This window comes from Anolis sagrei, chromosome 6 (assembly GCF_037176765.1).
Source record: "Anolis sagrei isolate rAnoSag1 chromosome 6, rAnoSag1.mat, whole genome shotgun sequence".
NCBI lineage: Eukaryota > Metazoa > Chordata > Lepidosauria > Squamata > Dactyloidae > Anolis > Anolis sagrei.
The window spans coordinates 60,522,980-60,535,768 of NC_090026.1; the positions used below are offsets into that span (position 1 = coordinate 60,522,980).

Below are 12,789 nucleotides of genomic sequence, written 5' to 3' on the forward strand. Positions count from 1 at the left end.
GAAAAGTACATTTTTAAGTAGAACTCCATTATATTTGTGTGTGTGTGTGTGTGTGTGTGCCTTGTATAGCATAGGGAAGGGTTAATACCCCTGTTTTTTTGGGGGGGGTTGTTTGTTTTTGTTTTTCTGTCTGTGCCCCTGGTCAGAAGATTTCACTTCACCGGCCCCCGGTGACACAGTGGGTTAAACCCTTGTGCCACCAGGACTGAAGATCAACAGGTCACAGGTTCAAATCCGGGGAGAGCATGGTTGAGCTCCCTCTGTCAGCTCCAGCTCCCCATGCGGGGACATGAGGGAAGCCTCCCACAAGGATGGTAAAACATCAAAATACCCGGGTGTCCCCTCAGACAGCCAATTCTCTCACACCAGAAGCGACTTGCAGTTTCTCAAGTCGCTCCTGACATAGAAAAAAACCCTTACTTTTTGTCTCTGTGATCATCATCATGCCCTCCCGAGGGATATCAGATTGGCCCCCTCCCTCCTAACGTTTCAAAAGAGAGTTAAAACCTGGCTTTTTGAGCAGGCATTTGCAGATGCAGTGTAACAGATTAATTTAGATCCATAGAACAATTGGACGAAAATGATTTTAGTGATGAGACGCTGAGGATTTGTGTTTTATGGTTTTTATTGTTTTACTGCTTTTATATGAGCTGTATTATATCTTAATGTTTTTAACTATATTTTATGTTGTTGGGGGCATTGATTGCCGACTGTAAACCGCCTCGAGTCACCTTCGGGTTGAGAGAGGCGGTATATATGCACTGGGATTGTAACGCAGCTGGCTGAGTGTCAGCTGCATTAAGATCACTCTGACCAAAAGGTCATGAGTTCGAAGCCAGCCCAGGTTGGAGTGGGTTTCCAACAAATTGTGTAGCCTGTTGTCGACATTTGCAAGCCGAAAGACAGTTGCATCTGTCAAGTACGAAAATTAGGTACCACCTTAAAGTGTGGGGAGACTTAAATTAATTAATTTATGAGGCCATAAAAAAAGACTTCAGCAAAAGCATGCGGGGAATGCGGAAGTGCTTCATCAGCGTCGCAGATGGACGATGAAAGCGACAGCTCCCCTGGTGGCCAGAAAAAGTTAAATAGCCTCTGTCTATGTCTGTATATGTTGTATGTCAAAATTGGCATTGAATGTTTGCCATATATGTGTACACTGTAATCCACCCTGAGTCCCCTGCAGGGTGAGAAGGGCGAAATATAAAAGCTGTAAATAAATAAATAAATAATAAATAAATAAATAAATATGGTAAATAAATATGGCTTGTTGTGGAAACAATTTTCCTTCATAGGGGTAGATTTATCTCATTTCCTGTTATCTCACCCCCATTCTTAACTGTGAGTTGTTTGTTAGTCGGATGTTTGTAACTCGGGGATTGCCTATAGATAAAACCTTTGTTTTTTTATTGCTAACCTTATCACACAGATGATACAGTGCTGTCTGAAATCACTGATATATAACCTCTTTCTCACAGGGTGAACCTGGAATACTGGGACCACCAGGACCAATGGTGAATATATATATTTTTCAAAAAAAGAGTGCATGCTCCTTTTTATACTTTTCAGTATAGGTGAGAAGCCCCTGATGGCTCAATGGGTTAAACCCTCATGCTAGCAGTACTGAAGACCAATGGATCAGAGGTTCAAATCAGGGGAGAGCTCGGATGAGTTCCCTGTGTCAACTCCAGCTCCTCATGTGGGGACATCATCATCATATTTAATTACTTATTAATCGCCCTCCATCCGAGAATGCTCTAGGTGATTTACAGCTAAATTGTAAAAGATAAAATACATACATACAGAAATGAAAAATTAACAAAGATCGAATGCTCTAGTAAAAAGCCAGGTCTTAAGTGCTAGAGTAAAAGGTCCTAAGTCACGCATGGCTCTCATATAGGGTGGCAAGGAATTCCATAAGGCAGGGGCAGAAATAGAAAAAGCCCTGCGTCTGGTACTTTCCAAGTGCACTTCTCTAGGACCCGGTATATGGAATAAGTCACGTTGGGCTGGTCGTTGCGACCTCCGATGATGGGAGAAGGAGAGGTGGTCCCTAAGGTACGATGGACATGAGAGAGGCTTCCCACAAGGATGGTAAAACATCAAAACATCCTGAGCAGTGTCCTTGCAGATGGCCAATTCTCTCACACCAGAAGCGACTTGCAGTTTCTCAAGTCACTCCTGACATGAAAAAAAAGTATAGGTGAGAAACATGAAAATATTTTAACAGACAGCAAATATTAATAGAGGGAATGAAAGATGGAAGGAAACATTTGCATATCTCCCATCCAAGTACTAACCAGAGCCAATTTTGTTTAACTTCCAAGATCAAAAATGCTGTGTTTGTACAAAATCCCAACTTTTTGCACAAATTATTTTTGACCAACAAAAATTCTCCAAATTTGGAAAATAACTGAAGGCAGCATGATATTTTGTGTATTTTAATCTTTTTTACATTCAGGGGGATTTATTTCTCAAAAAGCATGGAAAGAAAACTTTCTTGAATGTGGGAGTGCAATAAATGAAGGTTTATATCACTATTGTCTTATGAATCCATTTTTGTTCTTTTAACAATTTCTCTTTTTTCTTTATAGCATCCTTTAAAAAAATCCAAAATATAATTCACTAGCCAAAATGCATCCAGTTTTTTCATTGAATAAATGTTCTTTTCTACATAATGGGACACACACTCTTTTTTTCTCATTAGTTGTTTCCAGATTCTTTTGTCTGCTCTTTCTTGATTTAAAACTCTGAAAACTGGTACCTTTCTTCAATTGTAAGGCACCATGTATTATAATATGTACCCTAATTTCAGTACAACCACCATGAACAAAAATACCTAAGATTACACCTGCAATTTTAAGATGCACCACATTTTTAGAGATGTTTCTCTAGGGAAAATGGGTCTTAGAATTGAAGAAATACAGTACTGCTAAAGGGACATTGTACTACTTTGTTGTCTTTTTCTCCTTAACTCTTTTCTGTGGAAGAGAATAGCTAGCAAATACATCAGAGGTTATCAAATCAAAGAAACAGTCTCCTGCTCCCAGCTCATAAAATCCCAAAGGGCAATTTCACAATAAAAACCTTAACATATGCAACTCAAGCATATTTGTCATTTTTAATGTTTTTCTTTTCTTTTCCTCCATTCATCATAATCTTTTTTGTCTTTAGGGGCCACCTGGAAATCCAGGACCAAAAGGAGAACTCGGCTTTCCTGGACGGCCTGTATGTACATCTTTTGGAGCAGGGGGTTAATATCTTTCCTGTTATTTTAAAATAGGTACTAAAGCATTTGTACGTGTCTCTTTTTCCAGGGACGTCCTGGGCTAAATGGACGGAAAGGCCTAAAAGGTGAACGAGGTGTAACATTATATGTAAGTTTTATTAAAACAAAGAATTCATACTAATTGTATAAAAAGATGCAGGCATAGCAGAATAGAGAAAAAGAAGCACTTCTTCGTGTCCCGCAATTAGACAAACAAAGGGCATTGATCACACTGTATATCAATTTGGAAGCCCCAGGGCCACATGTCCCAATATGGGTAGAACCCCTCTCCACAAAACATAGAACCAGCCGTCCATTATAGGACAAGGGAGTACTCCTCCAAAGTACCGGGGGATTATTTTGGTACATGCTGTTCGTAGCAGCTATTTATGTATTTATTTATTTATTTCAGTTACTTATACCCCGCCCTTCTCACCCCCAAGGGGGGACTCAGGATGGCTTACAAAGGAAGGCACAATTCGATGCCTATGTCAAAAATACATACATACATAAAAGCAACTAAACACTTAACAGGTTAAAAACATCAGTACATAACACAATAGTAAACAACCTCATGGTCAGTGTTCAGAGTTCCATAAATCCATTCCATTCTGTCAATTCCTGCCCATCATCAAGGTCTTTCCTTTAGCTGCCAGAATGTCCAAATGCCTGGTCCCACATCCAGGTCTTCAATTTTTTTCCGAATGACAAAATGGAAGTCGCTGATCTAATCTCTCCGGGGAGTGAGTTCCACAGGTGAGGGGCCACTACCGAGAAGGCCCTGCTCCTCGTCCCCGCCAGCCTCACTTGTGATAGAGGCGAGGTCGAGAGCAGGGCCTCCCCAGAAGACTCCAAGGTGGGACGTAGAGGGAGATCCGTTCGGACAGATACACTGATGTCTAGATGTCTAGAGTTGCAAAAATTACTCCGTCTACAAACCCACGCGTTCACCTACAAATGCATCTCCGTCTACGAACCCACGCGTACACTACGTTCATCTGGAGAGGCCCTGCTCGTGATCCCGCCTGCGTCGCAAGCGCGTCTGGTGGGGACACGAGACAGGGCCTTTTCTGTGGTGGCCCTCTGACTCTGGAACACTGACTCTAGAAAGAACTTGACGACCTGGCTGTTCCGATGTGCCTTTCCAGAAGAGGAAAACTCCAGCAACAAGTCCCAGAAGCACTTTATTAGAAATTAAGATTGTTGGCACAATGCACTTACCCTATAATCCCTATATATCACCTGTCACATCAGCACTTTTAATCTGTACCCATTACTCTGGCCCGGCCCAGTTTTATTGTGTCCTGGTATATTGTTTTATTGCTTGTTGCTTAATATTGCTTTAACTGTTTTAATTTGCTTTAGGTTGTGTACTGTTATGTTGTGTTTTGAGGCCTTGGCCTTTGTAAGCCGCATCGAGTCCTTCGGGAGATGCTAGCGGGGTACAAATAAAGTTAATAATGTATTGTCGAAGGCTTTCATGGCTGGAATCACTAGGTTCTTGTGGGTTTTTTCGGGCTATAGGGCCATGTTCTAGAGGCATTTCTCCTGACGTTTCACCTGCATCTATGGCAAGCATCCTCAGAGGTAGTGAGGTCTGTTGGAATTAGGACAATGGGTTTCTATATCTGTGGAATGGCTGGGGTGGGGCAAGGAGCTCTTCCCTGCTGGAGCTAGGTGTGAATGTTTCAACTGACCACCTTCATTAGCATGTGAAGGCCTGCCTGAGCCTGGGAAAATCCCCTGTTGAGAGGTGTTAAGATGTGCCTGGTTGTTTCCTCTCTGCTGTTTTGCTGTTATAATTTTAGAGATTTTTAATACTGGTAGCCAGACCACACCAACAACCACCATGTCAGACTACACAGAGAAGCCATTGAAATCCACAAGCATGTGGACAATTTCAACAGAAAGGAAGAGACCATGAAAATGAACAAAATCTGGCTACCAGTATTAAAAAACTCTAAAATTATAACAGCAAAACAGCAGAGAAGAAACAACCAGGCACATCTTAACACCTCTCAACAGGGGATTTTCCCAGGCTCAGGCAGGCCTTCAAATGCTAATGAAGGTGGTCAGTTGAAACCTTCACACCTAGCTCCAGCAGGGAAGAACTCCTTGCCCCACCCCAGCCATTCCACAGATATATAAACCCATTGTCCTAATTCCAACAGACCTCACTACCTCTGAGGATGCTTGCCATAGATGCAGGCGAAACGTCAGGAGAAATGCCTCTAGAACATGGCCCTATAGCTCGAAAAAACCCACAAGAACCTAAAGTTAATAATAATAATAATGCCTGATGGTTCCTCATTTTTTGTCTTTCCAGGGCCTCCCTGGTCTGCCTGGACCTCCTGGCCTTCCAGGCCCTCCAGGTCGTGTAGTATATATTAAAGGAGTAAGTATTTGAAGATTGTCTCTATGCTTAACTGTGCCCAGAGTTGCTGTGACAGATAAATGCAGCATCCATCTAAACACTCATTGTATCTTTGAATAATAGATACAACGAATAAGGGACAAATATTTCCATCACACTCTGCTTGCAATTTCCCAGGGCCCTGCTACACAAAATGTGCTCCTATTGGGTCACAAAATGCTGCAGCACTACAAACCTTGCCGCAACACCACAATATACTGCAGTGCCACAAACAATCTGGGCATAGTAGTTTTCAGAGTGTGAAACAGCCTTAGCTAAGGATGGTTTTGAAAACAACACACTGGAGTGGAAATGTATTTTCAAGCTATCTTGAAGCAAAGGCAAAGATAATTGTAATGAATAAATGAGATGGGGTGAGCAAAAAAAGGGATGATGTTCCTGCTCCAAACTGTTTCCGCAGTTTCCCACTTGCAGAATTAAAATTGCGTTTTATGGAAGGCAAAAGGAAGAGGGGCCGACCAAGGGCAAGATGGATGGATGGCATCCTTGAAGTGACTGGACTGACCTTGAAGGAGCTGGGGGTGGTGACGGCCGACAGGGAGCTCTGGCGTGGGCTGGTCCATGAGGTCACGAAGAGTCGGAGACGACTGAACGAATGAACAGCAACAACAACAAGAATTCAGAACTTAAGAAAGTTATGATATACATGTGCATAGTGTTCACAACTGAACCATCCTTTCTTACAAACATTTAATTTGTGTTTGATTTTACTATGCTATTTTGTACTGTTTATTTTATTTGTTCTGTTATGATGTATTTTGTTGTTGTTAGGTGTCTAGTTATGTTGGATTAAGTTTGGGCTTGGCCTCATGTTAGCCGCCCTGAGTCCCCTTTGAGGAGATGGAGGCGGGTTATAAATAAAATAATAATAATAATAATAATAATAATAATTATTATTATTATTATTATTATATGTTACATTTCAATTTTAAAATAGGATTTACTGTTTTTATGTTCCTCCAATTTTTGAACAGACCGTTTTTCCAATTTCTCCCAGACTTCAGTGCAAAACAACAGTAAGTACCAAAGTTTTATCTTATTCATTGACATATATATATTATATCTATGTATATAAAAATTATCTGTGTATAATGAGTACCTTAAAAACAAAAAAACCAATGAACGAAATCACACCAAATTTGACAACAAAACATCTCACAACACAAGGAGTGACCATCACTCAAAACATTATGATTTTGTCATTTGGGAGTTGTAGTTGCTGGGATTTATAGTTTACTTACAATCAAAGAGCATTCCGAACTCCACCAATGATGGAATTGAACCAAACTTGGAACGCAAGACTCCTAAGACAGAAAACACTGGAAGGGTTTGGTGGGCATTGACTTTGAGTTTGGGAGTTGTAGTTTGCCTCCATCCAGAGAGCACTGTGGACAATGAGGGATCTGGGCCAAACATGGCACAAATATTCCATATGACCAAATATGAACACAGATGGAGTTTGGGGGAAATAGACCTTGACATTTGGGAGTTGTAGTTACTGGGATTTATAGTTCACCTACAACCAAAGAGCATTCTGAACCCCTCCAATGACAGAATTGGGGCAAACTTCCCACACAGCACCCCCATGACCAACAGAAAATACTGTGTTTTCTGGTGGTCTTTGGTGACCCTTCTGACACCACCCTGGTGACCCCCCTTAAGGCAGCATTTCTCCCAGGTTGAGAAATGCTGCCTTAAGGCCATCCAGTCCAACTCCCTTCACCAGGGCAAGAAAACATAATCAAAGCCCTCCTGACAAAGGGCCATCCAGCCATTCACACACACACACACACACATATATATGACAGATGCAGTATCAAAGATTTGAAAAGGACCCCATGTTGCATGTTCCAGAGTAGACAAACCAGACAATCTCCACATCAACACTGACAAAAAAACAACAAGAAATACTTTTAACCCACAAGCATAAAGACATTACATATATTAGAAACCAACATTTTCTCATTACTTTATTTTCCAGATCACCAGACTGGGCCACAGCAGGGCAGGGGACCGCGTGGCAGGGGACCGCTAGTTATATTATATTATATTATATTATATATTATATATTATATATTATATATATTAGCCGTCCCCTGCTGTGGCCCAGTCTGGTGATCTGGAAAATAAAGTAATTACAAAGTGTTGGTTTCTAATATATGTAATTTAATATATGCTTGTGGTTAAACAGTCTTTCTTGTTGTTTCTTTGTCAGTCTTGATGTGGAGAGTGTCTGGTTTGTCCACCCTGGAACATGCAACAGATCATTGTCCTTCTTTAAGGGTCCCTTTCAAATCAATGATATTATATCTGTGTGTGTGAATCATATATATATATATTATATATATATATCCCTCTCTCTCTCTCTCTATCTATCTATCTATCTATGGCTGGATGGCTCTTTGTCAGGAGAACTTTGATTACACTTTTTTGCCCTGATGAAGGGAGTTGGATTGGATGGCCTTAAGAATTTTCTGTTGGTCATGGGGGTTCTGTGTGGGAAATTTTCCCCGATTCTGTCATTCGTGGGGTTCAGAATGCTCTTTGATTGTAGGTGAACTGTGAATCCCAGTGACTACAACTCCCAAATGTCAAGGTCTATTTCCCCCAAACTCCATCTGTGTTCATATTTGGGCATATTAAGTGCTTGTGCCAAGTTTGGTCCAGATCCATCATTGTTTGAGTCAACAGTGCTCTCTGGATGTAGGTGAACTACAACTCCCAAATTCGAGGTCAATGCCCACCAAACCCTTCCAATATTTTCTGTTGGTCATGGGAGTTCTGTGTGCCAAGTTTGGTTCAATTCCATAATTGATGGAGTTCAGAATGCTCTTTGATTGTAGGTGAACTATAAATCCCAGCAACTACAACTCCCAAATGACAAAATTTATATTTTTTTGAGTGATGGTCACTCCTTGCATTGTGAGATGTTTTGTTGCCAAATTTGGTGTGATTTTGTTCATTGGTTCTTTTGTTTTTAAGGTACTCATTATGCACAGAGCATTTATAGATAGATAGATAGATAGATAGATAGATAGATAGATAGATAGATTTGCGTCTGAGCAGTAATAGGTTTCCCTGATTGCTACCCTTTGGCATGATACAATGGAGGGAAGAATTTGTGCAGATATCAGTAAAAAATAAGAAAACAAACAAAAGGAAGATCATCAATTATTGATTAGTTAGTCTTGAGCTTTTCCTGCAGCAAGCACTGGAAGAGAAATGGCAGCTTGTAATTTTACAGATAAGAGCAATCTGTGCATATTGTAAAACAATAGAAAATATCAATATGGTTAAGAGAGAAGATACCGCCTTTGAAAAGATAATAAGAGAAAAAGGGGAAGGAAAGAAGGCACAGGCCAGCAAAATATATACAATGCTAATAGAGGCCGATGAATGTACAATACAGGACTTGAAAACTATGTGGGAAACGGAGTTACAAATCTCGGAACAAGAAATGAGAAATGTGGTAGAGATAATAGGGATGGAAAGGAATACTAAAGTACGAGAAACGAGGAGGAAAATATTGCACAAATGGTATCGCACACCCTGCCAGTTAGCATACTACTATAAAGAGGGGAGTAATCAGTGCTGGCATGGATGCCACCAGAAAGGGCACTTTATGCACATGATGTGGGAATGTGAATATGTACAAGACTTTTGGCAGACTATACAAAATGTGTCAAATCAAATACTAGGAAATGAGTGGGTCATAACAAAGGAATTAGCGGTATTAGGGAAAAGAGAGGAAATGGGAAATAAAAGGGAAATAAAAGAAGCAATAATTGAATGTGCACAAGCAGTAATAGTATTAGGGTGGAAAGATTAATCAAAATGGACAATAAATAAATGGTACCATTACATGGTGGAGCAAATGGAATTTGAAATTATGAATGTGAAATTAAATGATTTAAAAATTAATGAAAATCGAATGAAAGAAATAGAAGATAGATGGACAAGGGCAGGCCTGTAGCGAGGGGGGGGGGGGTTAGGGGTTCAACCCCCCCCCCGAAATGTTTCAGATTTTTTTAAAAAACTGGTTTACTTATGAATTTTAACTGGTTAACCAAATCCTCATGCTAAGTCTATGAGATGCAAAAAATTAAGAGTCCCTCCAGAACTGCAAGCACCATCTCAAGCAAATATTGACAATTTATTCACACTGTCATTACTTGCAGCAATACGCGATGTAGTGAAGCAACCAAGTTGTGTGTGTGTGTGTGTTGAATACTCTCATTAAGGAGGCCAGACTTGGTGGAGGTGATTGACAGGGGTGGAGCTGCAGGCTATGGAAGGCTGCTCTGCCCCTTCTGTGCTCTTTGTGGGGATTGTAGCGCAGCTGGCTGAGTGTCAGCTGCATTAAGATCACTCTGACCAAAAGGTCATGAGTTCGAAGCCAGGCCAACCAATTGTGTGCAGCCTGTTGTCGACCTTTGCAACCCGAAAGACAGTTGCATCTGTCAAGTAGGAAAATAAGGTACCACCTTAAAGTGTGGGGAGGCTAAATTAACTGATTTATGAAGCCATAAAGAAGACTCCGGCAACATATTCCAGTGGGGAAGCGTGCGGGGAATGCGGAGGTGCTTCATCAGCATCGCAGATGGACGATGAAAGCGACAGCTCCCCTGGTGGCCAAAAAAGTTAAATAGCCTCTGTCTATGTCTGTATATGTTTGTATGTCAAAAATTGGCATTGAATGTTTGCCATATATGTGCACACTGTAATCCACCCTGAGTCCCCTGCGGGGTGAGAGGGGCGGAATATAAAAGCTGTAAATAAATTAATAAAATAAATAGGAGGCAGGTTTCAACCCCCCCCCCCCGCAAAATTTTCAACCCCCCCCCCAAATTTCAACCCCTCCCGAAATTTTTTTCTGGCTACGGCCCTGGACAAGGGTAATGAACTATATTATGAATCATTCTGGAGATCAGGTCATAAGAAATAAGATACAAATGCTATATATCATGCAGGATGGAAATGTATAAAGAGAAAGAAATAATGATTGTCTCAAAAAGAAATGAATATGTGAAAAATAATAATCCTCATGTTGGTGGTGGGAATTGTAAATGTTTTGTGTGCACAAGGTATGTATTTTCTGTATTGTAAAAATAAAAAGTCGGGGGGGGGGAGAGGGTGAGAAATGAAAAAAAAATATATAAAAAAATGTCAGCTTCTTCTGTCATGAAGACTCACACGGTCCAGAATCCACCCCCAGACACACCCCCAAAAGAGACATCACAGTCTAGCTGATGGGATGCATATTGATTTTAAAAAAATACCTCAGGGTTGTTTTAAATGGAAAAAAAATGCAATACATATATGCAAGGGTAGCAAAATGTTTGCAAAATCGAATAGAGAAAGATGCAGCTGCATTTAATATTTTAAAACCTGAGGACTGGAATGTGATCATGGATTTCATTAGACTGTAAATTGCCATCTGTGTTTTTAGAAGGTAAATATTTAACAATTTGATCTAATTAACCATGCAAACACAATCTGTTCTTTTGAAATCTGTTCTTTTGACGTCTATGTACTGTTGCATTGTGGTGATGAAGAGCTGATGAACAGATTGTGGCGGCTGAGGTTGAGACAACAGTCCTTTGGGAAACCAATCAATGTTTAAAAAGGATAGTTGTTTTTAACTATGTGGACATCTTGGATACTAAGACTAGGAACACACAAGAGGGCACAGTAAAGAAACATTATTTAGTCTGAGGACCCAGTGTCTTTTGAAGTACATTGAAAGGAGCCACCTGCCAGTATGGTGCCAACTGATTCATAGAATATCATAGATCTGGAAGTGACCACAGGAGCCATCCAGTCTAATTCCTGGCCACAATCGATAGATGTGGTCCTGCTGCTTTGGGGTGTTTGCCAGAATGCCACTATCTCACATACACTTACTTACTTACTTACTTACTTAGGCGATCCCTCGTAGTCTGAGGATGATGGTCCTTCAAGGTCGGTGTTCTGTCGGTGGGTCCATAGGTGACTGTGGAGCCCTATTCTTGATCTGCATCTTCTTCCGCAGTGAGGGCATTGGTTTCCAGGTGGAAGGCGGTCCTGGTCGGGGTTGGCTTGACGCGCCTTCCTCTTGGCACATTTCTCTCTTTCACCCTCCATTTGTGCCTCTTCAAACCACAGCACTGCTGGTCACAGCTGACCTCCAGCTGGAGCGCACAAAGGCTTCCCAGTTCTCAGTGTCTATGCCACAGTTTTTAAAGTTGGCTTTGAGCCCATCTTTAAATCTCTTTTCCTGTCCACCACCACCACCACCACCATCATTTAATAACTTTAATCGCCGTCCATCCGAGAATGCTCTAGGCGATTTACAGCTACATAATAAAAGATAAAATACATACATACAAAAATTAAAAATTAACAGAGATTGAATGCTCTAGTAAAAAGCCAGGTCTTAAGTGCAAGAGTAAAAGGCCCTAAGTCACACATGACTCTCATGTAGGGCGGCAAGGAATTCCACAAGGCAGGGGCAGAAATAGAAAAAGCCCTGCGTCTGGTCCTTTCCAAGTGCACTTCTCTAGGACCTGGTATATGGAGTAAGTCACGTTGGGCTGGTCGTTGCAACCTCTGATGATGGGAGAAGGTGAGGCGGTCCCTAAGGTACGATGGACCCTGGCCGTAAAGAGTTTTAAAGGTCAGAACTAGCATCTTATACAGACCACGGTACTTAGTTGGAAGCCAATGTAAATGTTGCAGCACTGGTGTTATATGGCATTTCATGGGCGTTCTTGTGAGTAACCTGGCTGCCGCATTCTGAACAATACGAAGCTTTCGGGTCGTAGACATCGGAAGGCCCACATACAGGGCGTTGCAATAGTCCAGCCTAGACGTGACCGTTTTCCGTTCTTGTGTTCAAAGTGGAGCAACTGCTTTGGGAGACGGTGGTTAGGCATCCGGACAACATAGTTGGTCCAGTGGAGTTGATGGCGGAGGACCATCACTTCAATGCTGGTGGTCTTTGCTTCTTCTAGCACGCTGACGTTTGTCCGCTTGTCTTCCCAAGAGATTTGCAGGATTTTCTGGAGGCAGTGCTGATGGAATCATTCCAGGAGTTGCATGTGACGTC

The 12,789-nt window shown here is 41.4% G+C and overlaps 1 protein-coding gene across 1 annotated transcript in view; it reads left to right on the top strand.

Moving 5' to 3' along the window:
* COL15A1 (collagen type XV alpha 1 chain) overlaps nucleotides 1–12,789 on the top strand; it is a 216,930-nt gene that overhangs the window by 159,156 nt on the left and 44,985 nt on the right. Inside the window, exons 26-30 of the mRNA XM_067470147.1 lie at nucleotides 1,479–1,514; nucleotides 3,175–3,228; nucleotides 3,318–3,377; nucleotides 5,595–5,663; nucleotides 6,677–6,718. Of these exons, the coding sequence (XP_067326248.1) occupies nucleotides 1,479–1,514; nucleotides 3,175–3,228; nucleotides 3,318–3,377; nucleotides 5,595–5,663; nucleotides 6,677–6,718 (261 nt within the window). The remainder of the gene's footprint in view (nucleotides 1–1,478; nucleotides 1,515–3,174; nucleotides 3,229–3,317; nucleotides 3,378–5,594; nucleotides 5,664–6,676; nucleotides 6,719–12,789) is intronic.